The sequence below is a fragment of the Dendropsophus ebraccatus genome, chromosome 13 (genome assembly GCF_027789765.1).
Source record: "Dendropsophus ebraccatus isolate aDenEbr1 chromosome 13, aDenEbr1.pat, whole genome shotgun sequence".
In the NCBI taxonomy this organism is placed as follows: Eukaryota; Metazoa; Chordata; class Amphibia; order Anura; family Hylidae; genus Dendropsophus; species Dendropsophus ebraccatus.
Window position 1 is genome coordinate 71152531 of NC_091466.1, and position 24161 is coordinate 71176691.

General features: G+C 43.3%; 1 protein-coding gene across 1 annotated transcript in view; it reads left to right on the top strand.

The window, feature by feature from the left end:
* Positions 1–24161, top strand: part of FANCM (FA complementation group M) — a 65859-nt gene that overhangs the window by 33947 nt on the left and 7751 nt on the right. Inside the window, exons 5-16 of the mRNA XM_069949696.1 lie at positions 5413–5544; positions 5915–6047; positions 6263–6352; positions 8779–8874; positions 14572–14756; positions 14857–15063; positions 15748–15982; positions 16247–16392; positions 16813–16965; positions 17976–19896; positions 21471–21553; positions 21673–21738. Of these exons, the coding sequence (XP_069805797.1) occupies positions 5413–5544; positions 5915–6047; positions 6263–6352; positions 8779–8874; positions 14572–14756; positions 14857–15063; positions 15748–15982; positions 16247–16392; positions 16813–16965; positions 17976–19896; positions 21471–21553; positions 21673–21738 (3447 nt within the window). The remainder of the gene's footprint in view (positions 1–5412; positions 5545–5914; positions 6048–6262; positions 6353–8778; positions 8875–14571; positions 14757–14856; positions 15064–15747; positions 15983–16246; positions 16393–16812; positions 16966–17975; positions 19897–21470; positions 21554–21672; positions 21739–24161) is intronic.

Genomic DNA, 24161 nt, shown 5'->3' on the forward strand with positions numbered 1-24161 from the left:
AATCGTTTGTATGTCGTTGATCGTTGGTTTTGGTCTGAACCTAAAATTATCGTTTTAATCTTTTGTTTAATAGTTGGCTGTAATTTCACTTTCGTTCGCTAAAGTTCTGCATTTTTTCTCTAATCGTTCAGTGTAATTGCACATTGTTCATTGTTTTGCTGGGATCAGATGGAATAAACGATCATAGAAACGAGCGCAATAACGATTGTAGTAACGATCGTAACTAATGCTGCGTTTACACGGAGCGATAATTTGCCCAACTGATCGTTTAACGATTTTGAAGCAACGATTTGGCTTTTGTAACAATCAGCGTTTAGACAAATAATTTATTGATCGTTATTGCGATCGTTTTTAAGATGGCTTAAGCCTATCTTTTACATAGGGTGAATCGTTGAAAGATTTGAGAACATGTTAAAAGATCAAAATGAACGATTTTTCGCTCGTCGCTTGATGGGTTGCTTTGTTTACACGGAACGATTATCACTCAAATGCGATCGTTATTGCGAAAATTCGAACGATAATCGTTCCGTGTAAACGAAGCGTTAAAACCATCGTTCTGTCTAATATGGTGAACGATTTCAGGTTAACTATAAACAATCTCGTTTGCTATCATTTATCGGTAGTCGTTAAAAATCTCTCCATGTAATAGGACCCTAGTACTCCCAGCATAGTCTGAAGTTGCAAAACTACAACTCCCAGCATGCCCTGACAGCCTACGACTGTCAGGGCATGCTGGGAGTTGTAGTTTTGCAATTTCTATGAAGGTCACAGATTGCGGATCAGCGCTTTAGAACCCGCTGGGAGTTGTAGTTTTGCAGCACAGGTTGGGGGAACTCTGGGACAGACAATAGATGACATGGTGGTTTCCTGGTTCATCACCTAGGAGCCTGACAGCCCCACCCTGTCCTCTGGGGAGAATACCTGCCATAGACACATTCTCCATTGTCCACTGAAAGCTCGTCTGGTAAACAATATAGAAAGCAATGGATCTGGGGCCGCCATATCTACCTGGACCATTTCCTATAAAACTATATATATCAACCTGCTCAGCTCCTCCTCCTCTGTATCATGCGACTGATCCATATGACAGGTTTCCCTTGTAGGCTGTTTAAATATCTGGTGCGTCTCTATAGACCATTTAGTTTTAGTTTGCGCCATCTTAATTTTTTCCTAGTTTTTGGTGTATTTAAACCACACCCTCTTTTGTGCAAGACCACACCCACTTTTTTATTTTTATTTTGGGAGGGGTAGTGTTTGACCACTATGACCTCCAGATTACAAGAATGGAGGTCATATGTCCCCCATGTAAATAAAGCAGCGGTAGCACACATGCTCGACCATCACTCCACTGGCTGTGAGACTTCAAGTGTCACTGTGTATACTGACAGCAGCTGCCTGTGTACTCACTGTATATACTGACAGCAGCTGCCTGTGTACTCACTGTATATACTGACAGCATCTCCCTGTGTACTCACTGTATATACTGACAGCAGCTCCCAGTGTACTCACTGTATATACTGACAGCAGCTCCCAGTGTACTCACTGTATATACTGACAGCAGCTCCCAGTGTACTCACTGTATATACTGACAGCAGCTCCCTGTGTACTCACTGTATATACTGACAGCAGCTCCCTGTGTACTCACTGTATATACTGGCAGCAGCTCCCTGTGTACTCACTGTATATACTGGCAGCAGCTCCCTGTGTACTCGCTGTATATACTGAGAGCAGCTCCCTGTGTACTCGCTGTATATATTGACAGCAGCTCCCTGTGTACTCGCTGTATATACTGGCAGCAGCTCCCTGTGTACTCGCTGTATATACTGAGAGCAGCTCCCTGTGTACTCGCTGTATATATTGACAGCAGCTCCCTGTGTACTCGCTGTATATACTGACAGCAGCTCCCTGTGTACTCGCTGTATATACTGACAGCAGCTCCCTGTGTACTCGCTGTGTATACTGACAGCAGCTCCCTGTGTTCCTCATACAGCTAAAATCACACTCCCCTCCTTCAGGCTTTGCTGTCCTGCTCTGTAGTGAGTCTGTCCATAAGATGGCCAACATGGAGGAGCATGTAAACCTTCCCTGCCCCCTCAGTGTCCCTCATAGGAATATACAAGCGTAGTGGTGGACACTGGGGGGCGGGGCATGGTCACATCCTCCTCCATGTCGGCCATCTTATAGACAGACTCACCACAGAGCAGGACAGCACAGCCTGGAGAAGGAGAGTCTGATTTTAGCTCTGAGGTACACAGGGAGCTGCTGTCAGTATATACAGTGAGTACACAGGGAGCTGCTGTCAGTATATACAGTGAGTACACAGGGAGCTGCTGTCAGTATATACAGTGAGTACACTTACTAATACTGTACACTGAACAATTTTACTATAGTGGCCAACCCCTTTAAGAACCCAGATCATAAACCATTCCTATTTTCACATACAACAATGGTTTCCTGAATAAGAGCCAATAAAGGAAAAGTGTACACATAATAATAAGAGATGAATAGCGAGATTAGCGCTCACAGAAGATGGCGTGCAGCAGCTTAAAGGAGGAGTCCTGCTAAATTAAAATATCTTATTGCAACATAAAAGTTAATAGACCTTTATTACTGCAAATGCACATATACAGCTTTATTCCCTCCACTTTCTACTGCATCAAGTTCCGTGATAAAATGGTGACGTCACGACACACAAGTGCGAGGTGTGAGCTGGGCTGTGCAGCCCCTAGCAACCAATCAGATTCCACCTTTCATTCCTCACAGACTCTTTGGAAAATGAAAGGTGGAATCTGATTGGTTGCCGGGGGCAACTGAGCCAGTTTCTCTTTACACCGTGTTGGATAAATCCCTCCCTGTATGTTCATTTCCCGTAATAAGTGTCTACTGAGAATTTGTATAACTTTTATGTTGCTTTCATATAGCTGTGGGCTGGACTTTTCCTTTAAGACTTGTATCAGTGTAACCTGTCATAAAAGTAGATGTACAGCGAGAGGAGAGAAGTGCGGGACAATGGGGGCTTTAAGCTGATCTCCGTGTATATGGAAGGTGCAAGACGAATGGCACGGCTGGGAGTGATCCGTAGTAACATAGCATCGGCGCCCCCTAGTGACACGTTGAAATCCACTAGATAGAGCAGTGGACAATCATACTCAATAATCACTTAGAGGACAAGGATCCATATTTGGGGATAACCCCTTTAAGTGGATTTATTGCCAGATATGCTATATATCAGAGAAGCTGAATGCATCTAGAAATAATCATCGTTTTTGTTAAATTCGCTAAATGTAAATTTAATGGCATCTTAAAAGTGAGTGAACCCCTTGGGGAAGATTTATCAAAGGGTGTAAAATTTAGACTGGTGCAAACTGCCCACAGCAACCAATCACAGCTCATCTTCTAGCGCTGTTGAAAGGAAAGAGGAGCTGTGATTGGTTGCTGTGGGCAGTTTGCACCAGTCTAAATTTTACCCTCTTTGATAAATCTCCCCCCTTATGTCCAGTTTGTCACAATATACTATGTGACCCTGTTGGCAGATGTGCCCAGGTAAGAAGTAGGTTATGTATACAGGCTCCTGTATATTGTGTTACCCACCCGCTCCATGTAATCTCACATAATAAAATTAAACCCTCCTCCATCCTGTGGGGCAGAGCGGCTATAATGTTGCATGTTACACACCGCCGCTACACAATTGCGGGATTCAAGGGCCCATTTAAGGAATTAAAGTGACTGCTGCAAAGGCTTAGATAGTCGCAAGGGCCGCGTTTTACATAAGAGGCAATCTGCCACGCTACCATTTAGTTTAATCGGGGCCATCGCTTCTCATTTCCTAATGGCTGCGGCTCATGTGCAGCCGCTCACCAGGTTTATGTAACGTGAAGTGCTGAACAATACACGAACGTGGGCTACACGCGTCCTATCTAATCTTTACCGACTTACCGCAGAGGCAGGTCACCCATTCCTGGCTTAGTGCCCATATTATATCAGCTTAAAGGAAATTGCCTTCATATAACCCGGGAGACTGGATTTCCTGGATATTGAATTGCTCGCTTTGGTTAATTTCTGGTAATTTTTATTTTTTTTTTATTTCTTATAAATCAGCTGATGTCAGAAAGTTTTATATAGATTTGTAAACTACTTCTGTTTAAAAATCTCCAGTCTTCCAGTATTTATCAGCTGCTGTATGTCCTGCAGGAAGTGGTGTATTATTTCCAGTCCTACACAGTGCTCTCTGCTGCCACCTCTGTCCATGTAGCAAATCTTTATATAAAACCTCCCCTGCTCTTCATACTGGAAAGAATACAACAGGACATACAGCAGCTGATAAGTACTGGAAGACTTGAGATTTTTTAATTGAAGTAAATTACAAATCTCTGACACCAGTTGGTTTGAAAGAAACATTTTTTGTAAATCCCTTTAAATGGACATTGTCACTTTTAGAAACTTTTGACTGACTCCCAATCTATAGCCTATGGGACCGTCTTGGTTGCACGCACAGAGGGAGAGAAGCACCCAGCCACAGCTTCTCTTCCCGCGTGGGGGTAGTAAATAATGTTCCAAACTTCCCTTTGTCTGAATGATATCGGGCCGTTCCCCTGTGTAACGGACGTGCCCAAATTTCCTATGTGCTAATGCAATGAAGCGGTTCCGGCTATGATTTTTGGGCTGTAATAGTCATTTCCTGCTCTATTAGTGGAACATGAAATTATCTACAGTCAGGAGGACGCTCTGTACGATACGAGACCTATGCCAATACCCTGGCTGTCATTGTCCCTACACATCGCTCTCTGATCCCCTACAATAAAGTAACCCTTTGTCTCCAAGGCATTTATAAGTATTAATGCAACAATAGAAGGAAGCGATCGGCACTACAGGTCACAGAGTAGGTTACCAACAATATATTACTGCATATTAACTTATTCGGTGGTGCTCACCATGCAAAAATGTCCAGAACGGTAACAAAATTCAAGTAAAGAAACAGTAGTGGTACTCACCTATGATAAAGCTGGTGCAGATTTCTTTTTATTAATAAGGCATGGACATACACTGGGTGGATGCCAGGAAATGCAGGTTACAAGCTTGTTTCGCGCAGCTGTGCTTCAACAGACCCCTGGGTCTGTTGAAGCGCAGCTGCGTGAAACAAGCTTGTAACCTGCATCTACCTGGCGTCCACCCATAAAATAATAAAAAGAAATCTGCACCAGCTTTATCATCGGTAAGTGCCACTACTGTTTCTTTACTTGAATTTATAAGCATTACACAGTCGCCGTTGAGATGAATGCACTGTATGGATATGGTACAGATGGGCCGGGTCCTCCAGAGAGTCACGCTCATTTTAGCAGTTCTTGGCTATCCTTAATGAAGAACCACGTAGATTTGGCTTATTCTTCTCTATTATGTTACTGTTTACCGCAGGTCCTGGAGGCAATCGCCGGGCGGCTGATACAGAACAACGTGCTGTCACGGAGAGAGATTCCCCAACTAACCAAATACCAGCTCCTCCTGGTCCGAGATCAGTTCAGAAAGAACCCGCCGTCCAATATAACGGTGAGTGTCCATCATGGTGCGACCCCCCCCCCCCATGTGATACTCGGGGGGCACCGCTCGTCTATTTAGCTGCTTTCTCTCCTTTTCTGGTACTATCTTACATCACATGATGATATCCCGCTGGTCCCAGCATAGCTTTTACCTATCTCCCGTCTTACCCAACCTGCCGCTAAAGCTGGCATGATAGGAGCAACACTGCTCCGACCGGTCATATAATCCGTTCATGTATTTATGCCACTCTGCCAGCTCCATTGTATGAGGTACCAGGACCTTCCATAGACCTTATTGACCCCATGGGGACTCTAATATAAATGTAAACCTGTAGGAGGAGGATGCCCACGTGTGACCGTCCTTCTCGTGTCTTGTACAGGGACCTCAGATGGGTGTGGTGGAGGGGGACTTCGCTCTGTGTATCAGCCTGTGTCATGGCTTTGAGCTGCTGTTACAGATGGGGATGCGTTCTCTCTACTACTTCCTGCGCCCTATAATGGACGGCTCAAAAGGTAAGTGGATGTTACACAACGTGCTCTGTATCACTAGGAGAAGCCTGGGAACGTATATCGCCTATAACACATACATTGTGCAGGGACTAAAGGGGCAAAACATGACAGAACTGAAGCCCCCATAGGCCATGCACTCGGCACACCAGTGTTCAGTTCTGGTGGCCTTGCTGCCTCTATTCCTCTACAATTTTTTTTCTTTTCACCTTTTGTCTCAGGTATGAATCGGGCAAGAACTGACCTCGGGAGAAATGCTGACTTCATGAAACTTTACCAGCATCTGGAGTCCATGTTTTCCTCAGATAGTGGTAAGTATGAAGCCGGCAGGGTGTGCTCGAGCAGGGACAGAAGGGTCCGACCCTCCCATCTCCCGTCCAGGCTACTCTCTACTGATGCCAAAAAGACCTTTCACAGAGTAAGCTGGCCGTTCCTAATGGGCGTTCTCCACCACTTTGGTCGTGGCCCAAATACTATACTCCTGTCCATCTGCGCAAGGTCTCGGTCAATGGTTTCCTTTCCACACCTTTTTCCATCTTCAACGGCATCCGTCAGGGATGCCCTCATTCCCCCTTATTTTTATCCTCACTCTAGAACCTCTCTTACACCATGTGCGACATAATCCGGATTTTTGGGAGTACACACAAGGTAAAGCATACGCAGACGATCTCTCTTCTTCCTTAGGCTAGGTTCACACTATGTTTTTGCAATTAGTTTTTTTTGCAAAAAAAAAAAGGATTAAAAACGGATGGAAAAAACGGGTTCACGTGTGTGTATCTGTTTTTCCATTGAATTCCATTATTAAAAATAACGGATCAAAACTGCTTCGTTTTTTTTTTTAACGGACACAAAAATTGACTATGTTTTTGTGTATGGAAAAACGGATGCACATGAATCCATTTTTAGCATCCGTTTTTTGCAAAAAACGGATCGCATCGCCTTACTAACCTTTTGGTCTCTTTACCTAATGGTCCTTTTAGACGAAGCGATAATTCGCCCGATCGCACGAGTAACGATTTTGAATGAACGATGTATTTTTTATAACAATCAGCGTTTAGACGGAACGATACATCGTACGGAAAAATCTTTTGCGATCGCTTAAGCCTATCTCACACACAGGTCAAACCGTTGAAAGACTGTTTACACGGAAAGATCTGCGAATTTTTTGTGAACGATCAACGACGATTTGAGAACATGTTGAAAGATCAAAATGAACGATTTCTCGCTCGTCGCTTGATCGTTCGCTGTGTTTACATGGAACGATTATCACTCAAATGCGATCGTTATCGTGCAAATTCGAAAGATAATCGTTTCGTCTAAAATCACCATTACTTGCTGTCTGAACTAGTTACTTACACAAATCTGAAGCCCTCAATATATCCGTACCCCCTCTGAAATGTACCTGCTTATTTTCCTGCTCCTCGTATGTTACCTTGTACTTCCTGTTTGCGCTGTGCCTGGCGCTTTTTGTACATGGTAACGGCGGTATATAATGCACAGGGACTATTCCTCCCTGATCACATCAGATGACCAGCCAGTCTCACTGTTTAATAGTGAATTAATGGAGTGATCCCCAACCTGAGGCTTGTTGCAGAACTCGCCTCAGGCGGCCAGGACATGATGGGAGTTGTAGCTTTGCTAAGGCCGGAAAGCTGAAAAAGCGGTCTGCAAAGTGTCTCTCCAACAACAGATGGGGAGCGCGGGTCTACGACTCTTGCTCTAACTTAAACAATTTACAAGACTTTGCATTGAGGATTAATCTGCCTGTAAATCCAGCTCTGGGCCTGGAAGCAATCCTATACAGCCATACCACTTTAGACCATAATCTTAATCCCAGAGTTAATCTCCCTATATGATCAGCTGTCCTGGCAGTATAGAAAATTAACTCCCAGTGTTCCTTACTCACAGATTGTTGCATTTCATGTTGTATATGTGAATAGCAGATACATCATATGACTTAAAGGGGTTATTATTACAGCGTGGACTTTCCCTTTAAATGGGTTATCCAGGATTAGAAAAAGCACTGCTACTTTGTTGCAAAAACAGCGCCACCTCTGTCCTCAGGTTGTGTGCGGTATTACAACTCAGCTACACCCAAACTGAGGACAGGAGTGGCACTGTTTTTGCAACAAATTAGCTGTGCTTTTTCTAATCCTGGATAACCCATTTAAAGGGAAAGTCCACGCTGTAATATTTTGACTTCTAGGGGAAGATTACTGCATACTGTTTATAGACTTAATGATTTGTCACTATGCAGAAAGCTTTCCTAGTAATATAAAGGCTATGGACAGCTTTACAATGATTTTTAATTTTCTGAATGCAAAATGAAACCCCTTTCTAAATACCATTTAACTGAGAGACTGGTGAGAGCAGGTAGAGGGCATTAGACTGCAGCTCAGATGGCAAACAGGGGGGAGAGGAAGCCTGGAGGGCAGCTGACACAGGAGAGAGCAGATACAAGGTAGTGATACTGCTGCGTACAAGTCAGGGAGAAAATAAGGCTCAAAAGCAGAAATTAGGCAACATTTTTAGTAAAAACTATGAGAATTTTTTTTATTTTGCACCAAGAAGTACAAAGCCATAAAAAATAGCATTTCGAGGGCGTCCATAGTGTAAGTATATATGCGGTACGACAGGTGACTGATGTTGTCAGGAAGCCCATGTATTATGTGGGATTATAGTTTGGCTAGAGGCCTCGGAGAATTACTTGAGATCACCTGGCTTCTGCTTCTTTCAGCTTCTGATGTCAAGAAACCTTTCATCTACAGCCACCCGAAGCTGAAGAAACTGGAAGAAGTCGTGGTCGAGCATTTTAAGAATTGGAAAAAACAAGGTTAGTGTGTCCCAGTTATGTGCGCCATACGGGAAGGGGGATCCGGTGAGTATGGCCTGTTCATGAATGGCGAGCAGCCTAAATGTCCACAATGATACAGGTTTTTCTTATTGCCAATGTACCGGATTTATCATTCAATTTGCCCCCCCCCCCAAAAAAAAACAAAAAACTGGTGTACAGGCCTTGCTTTACAGTCATAATGTCAGTAAAAGACCTTTGTGACAAAGGGGCGTGGCTTGGCAGGAAAGGGATATGCTTTAAATGTGCTAGAATTTTGACTAATAGGTAGTTTATACCTAGACTGGACAGTCTAGGCCTATGGCTGTGTCCATGATTTCCAGGCAGCTCTAAGGCTGCATCCAACTTCTTTAGCCACCGGTAATCAAATGCTGAGCGATCGGACTTGAGCATGCCTGAGTCGTGCTCATCTCTAGTGTTACAGTATTAGTTGCTGGGGTATTCTGGAGACTTTTCCAAAACAAGAATAGGCAAAGCAGCTCCCTTGCACCACTTTTGGAGGCAGTATTCCCTATAAGCCAGTATTTATGCTTCTTTAAGAAGCCTCAGAACATGACTGGGGATTAATTAAAGGGGTAGTTCAGCATATTTTTATTTCTTTCAAATCAACTGGTGGTTACTTCAATTGAAAAAAATCTACAGTCTTCCAGTACTTTTTATCCTCTGTATGTCCTGCAGGAAGTGGTGTATTCTCTCCAGTCTGACACAGTGCTCTCTGCTGCCACCTCTGTCCATGTCAGGAACTGTCCAGAGCAGCAGCAAATCCCCATAGAAAACCTCTCCTTCTGTCCAGGCTGGAAAGAATACACCCTGTGGTGGCACTGCAAGGGAATTGAAAACTTATTTTCAGATTCTTGTATAGATTATAGCTGATCACTGGAGATCACATATCTGCATTGTCAGGAACTTCTCTAAAAACAGAAAAAAAAAAAAACATCGGAGAGAACTTACTCCATTACAGTGCCACTATAGGTTTAGGGGGTTCTCCATTGCTACAAATACATGGCCACTTTCTTCCAGAGACAGCACCGCTCTTGTCTTTAGTACAGGTAAGGTCTTTAATTAAGCTCCATTAACTTTATTGGAACTAAATTATAAAACCTGGAGACCAGGGCGGTGCTATCTCTGGAAGAAAGTAGCCATGTTTCTGTAGCATTGGATAACCACTTTAAGACCTCTAATAGTGGGAAGAATTGCCTAAAATCTGTATCTATATTGATTTATAAGTTGTCTCTTTATAATGTTTTTATTTTTTAGCACTTATTTTTAAGGTCATGCCCTTTAATCAGGAATTAGAATGAAATACCATCTGGGAAATGTCGCCTCCTTTGTAGCAGAGCTCAGTCTGCGCACGCACCTTTTGTCAAGCTCTGACAAAGACAGAGAGAATGAATTGGGGGCTGCTGACACTTAGATGAGAGGGTGAAGTACACAGTAGGTGCTGGGGGATAATTGAGCGTACGAATGACACATACACATACGCGTGCTACCTGCAGGATTGCATAAGTCATCTGTCTGTGCCGTGCGCGGCTTTGATTTTCAGTTTGGCTTTTAAATTTTTATTTTTTATTTTTTCTGTTCTTTTATATAATGATTGGGTTTTGCCCTTGCTCCATCCGCTCTCGGAGTACATTGTCTCCTTTTATTAAAGAACACACAGACCCTGATCACACACAGGATTCACTGTGAAAATACTTTTATTATTTTACTTATTATTTACTTAGAGGTTTGTTAAAGGGGTAGTGCGTCGGTAAAAAAATATTCACAGAATAATATACATTACAAAGTTATACAACTTTGTAATGTATGTTATGTCTGTGAATCGCCCCCTTCCCGTGTCCCACCCCCCCCGCACGTGTACCCGGAAGTGTGGTGCATTATACATACCTGATCAGTGTCGCGCCTGTCCGCCATCTTGTGCCAAGACATTATCTTCGGGAGGCCGGCCGAATCGCTGCCGCCGTCCCTGATGCCGGCCCCCCCTCTGCCGCGTCATAACTGTGCTCAGCCGCGATTGGCTGAGCACAGTTATACTCAGCCAATCGCGGCTGAGCATCTGATGACGCTGCAGAAGGTGGCCGGCACTAGGGACGGTCGGAGCGGTTCGGCCGTCCGTCCGAAGATGACTTCTTGGCGGACATGTGCAACACGGATCAGGTATGTATAATGCACCACACTTCCGGGTACACGTGCGGGGGGGGGGGGGGGGGGTTGGGGGGGCACAGGAAGGGGGTGATTCACAGACATAACATACATTACAAAGTTGTATAAATTTGTAATGTGTGTTATTCTGTGAATTATTTCTTAGCACTGCACTACCCCTTTAAAGGGAATGTTTTTATTTGGGAATGGGAATTTATTTTTATTTAAGGGAAATATTGCTCTTAACATCTGCAAAATCCAGATCCCCCGCAGCGTGACTCCCGATCAGCTTCCCTGACAGACGGAGCAGTAATACTTAGTCCAGTTGATCTACGATCTGCATTTAGAGGAAAATAAAAAACACCAGGATAGATCAGAAAAAAAATGTATAAAAAGAAATCAAAAATTCCCATTTAAACCATGGCACCATTAAAAACTATAGATCATGGTGCCAAAAATGACGCCCCAACCTGCATTGTAGGAGCAAACCATTAACGCATTATAACCCTTTGAAGGCGAGGAGAGCGGCGCTTTATTGTGACTTGGACATCCGTGCAGGTCATGAAGGGGTTAACACGTCCTGCCACTTTATGGATCCGCAAAAAATATGGATGTATTGTTTGCCGGATTGTGGACATGGTATAAAGTTCTGGATATTTCAGGAACTTGTGAGTCTACACTTAGAATTAGAATCGATAATCGTTTAAATGGCCAGCGACAAGTACAACTATTCATTTCCGCCTTTTCCCAAAGCAAATGTTTGTACATCTGTAAACCGCACGCGTTCACTGATCAGAGAGGTCGAAGGCACTTGAACAACATCCGTCGCTGTCTGTACGATGCTCTCGGAGACGAGTGATTTGTGTGGCCGATATTGAACGTGGGGCTTTTTATCTAGGCCATCTCCCAGCAGCTAATTTCAGGGAAATCAATTTGTATGATTTGTTCATTGTGTCATGTGATGAGGTTAATTGTACAAAAAGCGCGCTCCCTCCGGGCTCCTATCGATCCGCTGCGTGGAAGGTGGGATAGGAATGGACTAATTACTATCGGCTAATTGGGCTGGTGGGTTACAGGAGACGCTCTTAATAAACTCTACAAAGGCGCAGATGCATCTGTAATTAACTAGATCTGTCTTCTGTACATCTTGTTTTATTAATATATATATATATATATATATATATATATATATATATATATATAGATATATATAGATATTTGTATTTATATTATTCTATAGAAAAAGATACCAAAAGCCGTCAGGCACTCGCTTTTACTTCGAGATCTTATCTAAGAAATAGGTCATCATCACTTTATAAGCTTTTACTTTAGGATTGGTGTAGGTCCAGTCTCTGGGAAGTAATCGGCACTGCCACCCCACAGCATTAAAGGAGTTGTCTGTCTCCACTAAAAAAATAAAATATCACACTGACCTGATTGTCCTCCTAACTGGCAGGGAATCAGGACAGGTGAGTATAAGTTTTCTTTTTCAATTTGATTTGGGTCCTGAGACGAGTGGTTTAAAGAAGCAGTCCTGGCAAGTGTATTTACCATTGATGATTGGTTTCCTGCATTGTGGCCTCATTCCGGTTGTGCGTCACTGTTTCCGGTCCTGCTGGTTGTGGTGTCACAATTGTTTTGGCCCCTGTTCTTTCCCCAGTGATTTTAAAAAACAGTCATTGTCTCCAATGCATCTTTGAGTGTGCTGTCATAGAGAAGCATTGTAGACCCTAACTTCCGGCTTCCTTAGCCACGGGTCAGCCAGCGGGACCCGAACAGTGCTGCACCATCAGGATGAAGCCACTCCCCTGGAAAGCAATCATAAGTATACATGACAGCCTGTAGCGGGGGCTGGTCTCTTACAAGTTATTGATATACACATCTGATAACCAAATTATTTTAGCAGAAAAGGCTTTCCATGTTTATGCCAGTATCAGTATTGGACTCTGCTGATTGGTAAAGGGTTGTCTTCTCCTATGAGTCTTGTTCTTCTTCGTCTAATAGATAGATGTAGGTGTGTCAGATGAGAAACGTCGGTTCAAACACCTCTGCTCAGCCGATCTGGGTATGAATCCATCCTTGCAGATCACGTGCACCCATACATGCTTATTATCTAGCTCGAAGAGGCCATCTGCCCAAGGGAAGACTAGAGATGTCTATAATTGGTTGGAGGAGCATATGGAAGACTTCCCAGTACTACCCTGGCCCTCAAATTCCCTAGTTTAGAACCCAGTTGAGCATTTGTGGGTCCACCTCTATGGTCGTGTTCGTCCTTTGGATCCTCCCCTCCACGCCGCCTCTGACACCTGTCAGACTAGACTTCAGATACCTGTGACTACCTGTACACCCCCTATGGTTATTAGCTGCTGGTCATAATAATGTGATTTGGCTGTGTACATCCTTAAAATATGCCATCATTTAATGGCAAGGTGGAGGTCCAACCTCGGCATAACACACCAGCTTCACTGCAACGCATTCATATTGGAGAGTGGAGCTGGCTACAGTTCCCTGCGTGTCTTGTAACAGTAAAGGGGTGCCAGATGTTGGACCTTTTATTTGTCCTCCCCCACCCTCAGCTTGTGGGTCAGCTTGTATACATAGCATAACATTGGTTGTATGCCTGTAAGAAGATCAGTACTTGACGAGGACCGGGGTGAGCTGGAATGGCAGCAGCTTTGTCTTAGGGCCCTATTACATGGGACGATTATTGTGCAAATTATCATCATATCGTTTAAATTTATACAATGATTGTTTCGTGTAAATGCCGGGAACGATCAGACAACTAACGAGAAATCACTCACCGTTCGTTTGGTGCTGACACCAAAATTATCGTCAATCGTTCGCTATATTTCCGCAGGAACATATGGTAGAGTCCTTGGAAGCTCTTCACTTGAGTATAGGGGTGGGAGGTACGAGGCTGCAATTATAGAAGTGTTCTTCTAAATCAATAAGAGACAATCTACAATGGAATGGGGTCATTCAATGAATAAGGATGCTGACCCCTCCGGCAGGAGCGGAGTATGCCGAATGCTACATGTGGGTTATCCAGGTCAGTGTATGAATACTCTCCTACCTTCCGCTAATGCTGCTGTAGAGAGGGGAATTTAGTGTTCCTTTTTGATGCTTCCCCCGCCATGCCTTGTGTGAGATGAGCTTCACTTTACTATCTGCAGGATCAATACATAGTAACCCAGATATGCAGGGATGAGCGACTATACTGGTCTGCTCACCTGTTCTTCTTCATATACTCCTGGGAAAAGCATTTTTGCTGCCTGATTCTCTTCTCCCCCCAGAGATGAGTGATGCCAAACTTGTCTCGGCCCCATCTGCCCTTGACTTTTTAGAACTGTATATAGAGTATTTGGTGTGACTTTTCAGCGCCACCCCACATCTGCACATTTCATTAATATCAGTCGATACTATGTAAAGCGTGTTGTTTTTTTTTTGTTTTTTTTTTGTGGCCGTGAAGTTCATGTATATCACTGTGCCACCTCTCGCATCTATTATTCTAAAGTTGGCCGCTCTTCTTTATTGCAGGTCAGGGTTCCTCCAGCGGTTCTCCTGAGGACACCCGAATCATGATCTTCTCTTCCTTTCGGGACAGTGTTCAAGAAATAGCAGATATGCTCAACCAGCATCATCCAGTCGTCCGAGTTATGACCTTTGTTGGTCACTCATCCACTGGGAAAGTTAAAGGTTTCACCCAAAAAGAGCAGCTGGAGGTGGGTACCTTTTACGGCTCCTGGTAGTCTCTACCACGGTTGGTTGAGTGGATCTAGTAGCATAGATCAAAGCCGATGATACATTTGTCCCATTTCCCAGGTGGTGAAGCGTTTCCGCGAGGGTGGGTACAACACGCTGGTCTCCACCTGTGTAGGAGAAGAAGGCTTGGACATTGGAGAGGTGGATCTCATCATTTGCTTTGATGCCCAGAAAAGTCCTATCCGTATGGTCCAGAGAATGGGGCGAACCGGAAGGAAACGCCAAGGACGTATAGTAGTGATATTGTGCCAAGGACGAGAGGAACGCGTACGTTACCAGTTTCCGTGTCCTTGTCCATGTTTTATATAGATACTATCTGATTGGTATCAGGTTATCAATTATTTTCAACTATTGGAAGGTTGGAGTGCAGTGTGGGAACTTTGTAAACCTCCAGGGACTGTTTAATCCAACAATCCCTACTCCAGATTAGTGTTGTGCTCATAGTTCATAGAAAGCTGATGAAATTACTGTTATGTATTGTACTGTGGGAGATGAGAGCAATGGGAGAGATGTAGGGCATTGTGCAGACGCTATGCAAATAGTGACCTTCTAAGCTTGACAGGCCGCTGCCACCGTGGTGTCCTACTTACTACATGATAGTATAACAGTACATGGGCGAGATTCCGCTCGTACACATCAGATAATATACTTATTCTGTTACCCTATGTGGCCGTCAGTATTTAATATTTCTACCTCCAGCAGCCATGTATTATGAAGGCTGTGCATCAGGAGAAGCACAGTACCGTATTGTTTTTTTCTTACCGCCATATTCTAACAGGTGAAGTGAATGACTGACTGATTATCTGGTGACAATGCCGCCTGTGAAAGGGAAAATATATCAGGCAGCAGGTGAACAGTCAGTACTTTTAGGTTGATATTGGAAGCCAAATAAATGGTAATTTGTAAGAACATGAGTGACAACTACATTGTCCTTCTATGTCGTTCTTATAGACCTATAACCAAAGTCAGTGTAATAAGCGAAGCATCTATAAAGCCATTATGGGAAAAAACACAGATTTGCACCTCCACCCACAAAGCCCTCGCATGGTTCCCGATGGGATTAATCCAACGGTACACAAGATGTTTATCACACAAGGAACCTACGATGTGAAAGATGGAAGTAACCCCAAAGAGAGACGTCCTGGCGCGGTCCACCGTAAATCATCTGTGTTCTTCAAAGCGGAAGGTGTGTGAATCACGTCTATCGTAGTGTTAGATGTCCTGTCCGGGTATTGGCGGCTGTTTTTGCCTCCAGTGTCCCTTTAAGGGTTTTATGCTGATGCAATGGGCCCCTAGTGGCCATCTGTTGGCGATGGATATCTATTTGTTAGCGCTTTCGATGAAATACAAACATCTTTTTTGTAATTTTTAAGCAGACTCCTCTTGGGGTCTATGTATTTTGTACTCAAAACTAAATTATATCCCCCAACTCCTGTGAATCAATCCCCAGACTCCATGAAAGAAGACTGGCTCCTGACAAACGCAGAGTATGAGACCTGGGACAAATTGTATCGCCTAAAAGAATCTGATGGAATAACAGATGTTGTTTTACCAAAGACTCAGTTTGAGCTGTTCAGAGATGCCGACACCGACATTGTAAGTAACCCCTTAGATGCACTTTTTCCCCCTCTGGTAGTGGTAGTAGTAGTAGTAAATATACTGTAAACTGTATGTACTGTATGTAGTAGTTAATAAACTGTATGTACTGTATGTAGTAGTTAATATACTGTATGTATGTACTGTAGGTAGTAGTAAATATATCTCCATTGAGTTCTCCAATGAATAGTTGGTTAATATTTATGTTGGGTAAAAAAAAATTGTGTAGTACTCATAAGCAGTCTATGGGATCAATACGCAGAGTAGGTATGAGGATCCGGCAGTGGGCAGAGTGACTGAGCATGTGTGTCCTTCAACTCTCGTGAACACTGATACATACTTTGAACACCAGGTGGCGATGTAATTATATGTATTCATTTTACCATGTACATTAACCATCTAATCCTTTATGTAACCTAGGAAGTTGTTCCAGGAAAGGTCCACAACCTTTCTCTGTCTGAATGGAGCTTGTGGCAAAATCGTCCATTTCCGACAAACTCTGTTGATCATTCTCATCGGTGTAAGAATTTCATTGCCATTATGGAACTGATAGAACAGATGAGATTGGAGGAGGTGAGTGCCACTATAACCTGATCATTATAGCTTTATATGAGAGAACCATCACATCTGCTTTCCTATAGGCCCCCACCCCCGGATATTGTGCCAAACAATTTTTCATGTTTGTTTAATTTTTCTTTTTTTTTTTGCCATTGGCTGTGGTCAGCTTCTGCTTATAGTTGTGGTCCATGTGGGCTGAATGGTTGCTGCTCTTTTGCTTGTGAACGGAGTATTTGCTTGCAGCCACGATCCTTGCCCGCCGGGTGTTTTGTGGCAGCTGTGATCCTTGCATTGTCTGCTGGTGGTAGCTGCTGTCCACAAGGTGTTATTTATTTATTTTTTTTTAAACTAAAAAGGGTATTCCAACATTAAAATAAAAATTATAATGTATTGCTATGACTGTGGGGAAAAAGAGAAGAACAAAAAAACGTATACTTGCCTACCCCTGGTCCCCGCTGCAGCTTCTTGGTTTCACAAGTCTTCCTATTTACCCTTGTTTGTCCGCTGTCAGGTATCAGAAGAGGGAGGCACAAGTAACATAATGTCAACTGTGACTCTTAGTGTGAAAACCCCATTAAGGCTTAGTGCGCTTTTAAGACGGTAAATAATTTGGACAGAAATTATCGAAGATTTCTCAAGGATGGAACATTGGTCTCTGTAGCCTCTTATCTCCTGTGTCCGATTTCCTGTTAATTATAATGCTGTTAAAGGAATGGCCGTGCTTGTGTCTACAGCTTCGTGACACACACTGAGTGGAGTCAGGCTTTTCTTTCTTAGACTCTAATAGATTAATGTGTTTTGCACTTGGTGGACACCGTGTACAGACTCTAGTCATTACTAGACCATTTATCTGGCTAAAATGAGTTTCATTTACTTTAATGTACATTATTTTTGATGTTGATACTTTATGCCTTTCTAATGCACCTGGTTTATAATGTGCAGGTACTTTATGCAATTACTACTATAATGATCCAGAAACGTAATGTTGGGTTTACCAAAAAATATTCTGTACCACCATTTTGCAGGACGGTTGCAAGTATGATGAAGAAATGAAGGCGCTTTTGCTGAAGGATGGCGTCCAGACATTACATGAAGGCACGAAGGAAAGTAGAGTGGCTACAACCACTAATTCCAAGACCAAGAAAAAGTTGCCGATCGCCAAAAATACAAAGCCTAGGAACTCAAGTCTGTTCTTTTCGATTGAATCAGATGAAGATTTTAAGTCAATGCCCAAAGCAAGATCACGCTCTTCTGAGCTTAATACAGATTTTGTGGTTATTGAACCCTCTGAAATGGAGGAAGCCAGTGCTATAAAGGTTGATTTAGATGAAGATGTGGCTGATGAGATGGAAGTTGAAGAGTATAAAGAGTCTTCTAAGAATCCTACAAAACTGGAAGACGTTTCAACTAATTGCCAAAAGACAATGTTGAAATCTCCTAAGACTGACTCTGATGGCAGTGGTAGCGCTGATGACTCCAATTTAGCAAGTTTCTTCTACACTCCTCCTTCGCTTGATACTTATGACATCTCCATCAAGTTTTCCAATGACTGTATTCATAAACTAAAACACATGATATCACGTGTCAAGAAATTTTTAACCTATTCCCCTCCACCACTGTCAGAACTTGATTCTTTGGTTACTGCAGACGTCTCTGCAGGATCTCCTGTGCCCTACAAAGCATCAGAATGTCCGCCTTTACATCTACAAGGAAGCCACAATCACTTAAGTCAACCAGATGGTTTGGAAGAAGGAACATGCCCTACAGAACTCAATAAAGAAGGGTTAGGTGAAGATATTGTTTTTAATGCCACACACCAACTACAATATACTGTGGAGACTAACACTAATGAGGTGGTAGATGAAGGACCACTACATGATCCTGTATGGGATGATATTTTTGATAGTGACGGAGATGAAACCTACATTGAAAATGTTGATCCACTTCCAACATACAACCACTTTACTCATGAAGGTAATGATGAAGGTTACAACAATGACTCTGAGGATTTTGACCCCAAGAGGATAGACAGTCCTGTTCAAGAGCCAGAGGAGACTGAAAATTATATTGAGAAACCATCAATTTCCTGTAATTCTAGTTCCACCCAAGACCGAAATAATCGAAAAAGTGATGATACTGACATTGATATTCCAAGGGCTCAAAGCCCCTCACAGTGTGAGAAGGTAGATAATCCACCAGGGTTAAGGGAAGACCAAGTAAATTCATTTCCTGAAGACTTGGATGACAGCTTCGACTTATTTGAAGATGAAGCATTTGCGGAAATTGATCAGTTCACTTCAAGCAAGGCTGACACAACAAACAAGCTAGATGGAGGAACCAACGTGAACTTCAATGTGTTTGACCCATCTCTACTGTCTGAGGACACTACAGAACAAGATCCAGAAGACCAGGTGTGTTCTAAGCCCAATGAAAACACAAAATTTGAAGACCATGCCGAAGGTTCCCAGGAATTGTTTTCTGTCAATTTCGATCTTGGATTTTCCTTTGAAGGTGATTCTTCAGAAGGTGAAGATGGTGGTGGACTGCTGAAGAATGCACGTGAAGTAGAACCCAGACCCTTCAAGGTCCCCAGCCCTCCCAAAAGCATTGTTGCTGGAATGGGTTCCATGTCTACTCCTATATTCTCAGGGACTAAAAATACCAACTACGGAGCTGTGTCTGACAAACAGCTTTCTCTAATCTCACCTTTACATCCACTAAAAGATACGTTTTCGCAGACTCCTGAAAAGTCACTTTGTGCCTTATCGTTTCTCAAATTCCCCACTGGAAAAACGGACAACACAAAGACATCTTTCAATAGCTTTGCACATCTTGATTTGTATACACCAACCAAGACTGTCGACCTGAGAGCAGAAAACAGCCCCATTGTTATACGATCCCGAGGAAACAGCCCGGACTCTGGGGGAGATCGTTCTATAACTATAGGTATGTTCCATTTCATCCATCAGTTGTGGTGTTGTGCACGTAATGGGGCATAGCTGGGTGCCCCCAGCTGCTGTCACTTAGAGAATTTGCCTATATCAGGGGTACTCAACAACTTTTAGTGAAGGTCCACTTACCGGGGTCTATTGTCAGGTGAAGGTCCGAGCTGAACATCAGTAGGAAACGTGTTTTGTTAATTTTCCCAAACGTTCAACTATTTACATACAGAATTGCTGCTTATTAGCGGGAAAACTGGCATTTTTTTCTCTCTCATCAGCCCTTTGATATTAGGTACAAAGGGGGTGACTGCCCTAGTAGTATATAGCCCCCCTGTTGCTCCCCGAGTAGTATATAGCCCCCCTGTGAGCTCTCCCCTGTAGTATATAGCCCCCTGTGAGCTCCCCCAGTAGTATATAGCCCCCCTGTGCGCTCTCCCCCAGTAGTATATAGCCCCCCCTGTGCCCTTTCCCCTGTAGTATATAGCCCCTGTGCTATCCCCCCAGTAGTATATAGCCCCCTCAGTAGTATAGTATATAGCCCCCCCCCTGTGCACTCTCCCGCTCCCATATAGCCCCCACTGTGCGCTCTCCCCTTATAGATGGCCCCCAGACAAAAAACAAACATACCACAACTCACCTAGGACCTTCCTCCCCGTCGCGCCTGTCTTCTCTTGTCGGCTCGGCCCCCGGCTGATACCCGCTCTCTAGGGATGTCCCGGGGATTCCCCAGCAGAGCGTGCATCAGTGACCTCAGTGTGCGCCGCCGTCCTGTACTTCCGGGAAGTACAGGCTGCCAGCATACACTGAGGTCACTGATGCGCGTTCTGCTAGGGAATCCCCGGGACATCCCCAGGGAGCGCGTATCAGCCGGGGGCCGGGCTGACACTGCCCCCAGCTCCACAGGCGTACTGAAATCTAGGGACAGTACGCCTATGGGGCGGGAGGCAGTGCGGTGGGGAGCGGGACACATGGGGACCTTCCGGGGGTGGCGGATCCGGGGTGGTTCGGAGGTCTGACCAGGGGTCCGCACCCCTGGCCTATATTATTTATTATTATTATTAATATATTTTATTTTATATTTTTATCGTTTCAACTACTTTATGTTGTAAATGAGAGATTCACCACTTGACCCATAGTACCAATATATAAATTTAATTTTATTATAGATTATTTTTTCCCTCTTATAAATCATGAAATTGTAGATTCAACACATGGCCCATATTTTTTTTCCCTTTTAATATAATTTTTTTATTGGTAAATTCTAGGCTTCCCCTCTCGCTAAATAAGCATTCAGTGTATGGCTCGTATTACTGCAATTTTTTGTTCTTCTAAAGCTTTATAATACTTTTGTTTGATTTACTCTTTTCCTCCTCCTCTATATAATAAGCTTAGTACGAGTCCCTCCGCCCCGTGTAGCGGTGATAACATCCTGGGGTGCTTGTTTTGTTTCTGTAGCTGCAGGACACTGAGCACCACAGGTTGGAGTCTGGTTTTTAATTGCTGTCGCTCTCTGTATTTTTGCCTTTTTCATTTTGCATCTTATTGTTTTGTTCTGGGATTTTTGCCGTCTCTCAACAGGTAGCAGCCCAGAGAGCGAAGATGATGTTGTCTTTAGGCGGAAAAGAAAATTGACCAGCGCCGATGTCCTCAGGTCCCCGGAGGTGAGCGGGGGGGAAAGCGTCTGACGACAATGCGCTGGGAATCTCAGGGATGCGGCTGCACCACTTAACAATGCGCCGATTCTGGTTTTCATTCGTTTGTTTTTAATTTTGTTCTGCAGACTCCAAGCAGCGAGTGTGATTTTGACTCACCGATGCCTGCGGCTAAGAAGCGCCGACATGTCACAGTAAGTCGTCTGCCGGGTAAATACTGCCCATCTTAAAAAGAAAATGAAAATATATATTTCCTGTGGCCGACCAATAATCCAGAACACTTGATAATCTGTCAGGAGGAGGTTACAGACATTAGGCTGTGTGTGGGGCGGGAATACACCGCGATTCCCAGTCACATGACCACTGCACTCAAATCAGTAAAGGGGATTTTATGGATGGTTAAAGGAACATTTATCTATCATCTATCTCTTTAGCTCTCTCCATCTTGCAATCTTTCTTTTTTCCCTCTCTTGCTCTCTATTTAGCACTTTTTTTTTAAGCTTTTACCTGCTTTTTTGCTCATTTGCTTTCGTTTTTGTCGTTTAACTTTTGTTTTTTATCTTTCCCTTATTCCATATGGTTGTTTCTCACTCTTTCACTATCACTCTTGTCCTTTCTCCTTCATGCTTTTGTTGCCTCTTTAGATTTCACTTGCTCTTTCTCCTTGTTGCTTTTGTTGCCTCTTTAGATTTCACTTGCTCTTTCTTGTTTTCACTCTTACTCTCTCCATAGCTCTCACTTTCTTTTTTCCCCTTTCATTCTTGCTCTTTTTCACTTTTTCTTTTTTGCATTCTTTCTCTTACCTTTTTCTTTTTTTTCATTTTCGATTTCACTTTTTTTTTTTTTTCATTCTTTCACTCGCACTCTCAGCTTTCATTCTCACTTCTACCATTTGCTCTTCTTCCCTCTCGTTCTTTGTCATTTAATCTCTCTCGGCTTCACTTTTGTTGTTTTTCATTCTTTTTTTCTTTTGCCCTTTGCTCTTTGTTTCTTGCTTTTCTTGCTTTTTCTACTCATTTACTACTGCCCTCACACTTTTTTTTAACTCACTTTTGCTCTCTCTCACCTTTATGCTCTTGCTCACTCTTTCACTTCTTTTCTTTCGCTCTTACACTTTTTTTTACACTCTATTAGACAAAGAGATTTAATTTTTGCTGGTTAACGATTGCAAACGGGCAAACAACCTGAAATTATTCACCATAACACACAGAACGATAGTCCTTCGTTACGACTGTTACTAAATCGTTCACTCCTTCTGATTCCAGCAAAAGAAGGAACGATGTGTACGTAGACGGAAGATAAGCGAACGATTACGATGATTTTAGGGTCAGCTTAAAAGATGCGATCAACGACACACAAACGATTTTTCGATCGTTGCCTGCATACAGACAGAATGATGATTGTTTAAATAGGAATCGTCCCATGTAGGCCCTAACACTCATGCACTCTCTTACTCTTTTATGCTCGTTCTTTCATCTCCTTACTGGATATAATATTAAGTATAATTCACATACAAATTTGTAAATTACAGATAATCTGCTTGTTGTAGATGATTGGAGTGTTAATATGAGATAAATACATCTCCTTTATAGGCTGACGGCCCTGGCCCCCTCTGCTGACACATAACAGGTTCCCGGGGGTATTGGGGTGATTTGGTGGCATTGTTCTCTATTATCAGCCATGGCCCCTTTCTTTCTACTACATTGCATTGTATATGTGATTACCTTAGAAGCCATTATGTTACATCTATTATCTGTACACATAGAAGAATATACATCATTATGGATATTTATGTACGGTGCAGATGTGGGCTCTATACTGCAAGATAAAGAAACGCGTCATCCCTTGTTTTAGTAATTGGTTAATATTGCGCCGGTCGGAAAGCAGTATATCTGCGCTCTATACAAAGTCAAAGAATACGTGTAATTTGTGGGGAAAAAAGACGTCCAGTCATTGCCTAGCAACAGCCCTCATTCAGAGAACAGACTCTTTCCGCGGCGTGTTCAAGGCTGATCCTGAAAGGCAGTGACGGATCTGCGCGTCCTTGGGCTCTTCCTGGGTGAACGTTATTTTCCAATCCTTTGTCTCGCTATAGGTGACCCCTGCCCCCGGCTTTATACAGGCAGTGAATATTTTCATATTGCGGTAGTTAAGAGCTGTGCTTTTACCGTCATGGCGTGTTTACAGCATTTACTGAAGTGCATAGCAAAAGTCCTGAATTACAAAAACTTATGACTTTGCTGCACTTTCTGCCGAGTCAGCGAGGAGTCGGGGCTGTCACCTTCTTAACTCTCTCAAAAAGGATGGTACAAAGGCAACATTTCCACCACTCATAAACAGCCAGTGTTACATGTATAACACCATATATTGCACAAATAATACCACCACATTGGAAACATTGCCTCCTTTTGCCCTCCTGATATCCAGCCTTGTGTAGGCAATCCTCCATGATCAGCTGCACGAATGTTCCTCCTGTCCTCTCTCCATGTAGTATATCATACTGACACACTGTGACAAACCACCAGGCCAAAGGAGAGATTTGCTCTGATTTAATGCTTTAAGACTCCGGGATAGATAAGGGAGGCAAAACAAGCAAGTACCTAGGTCTTCACTTCTG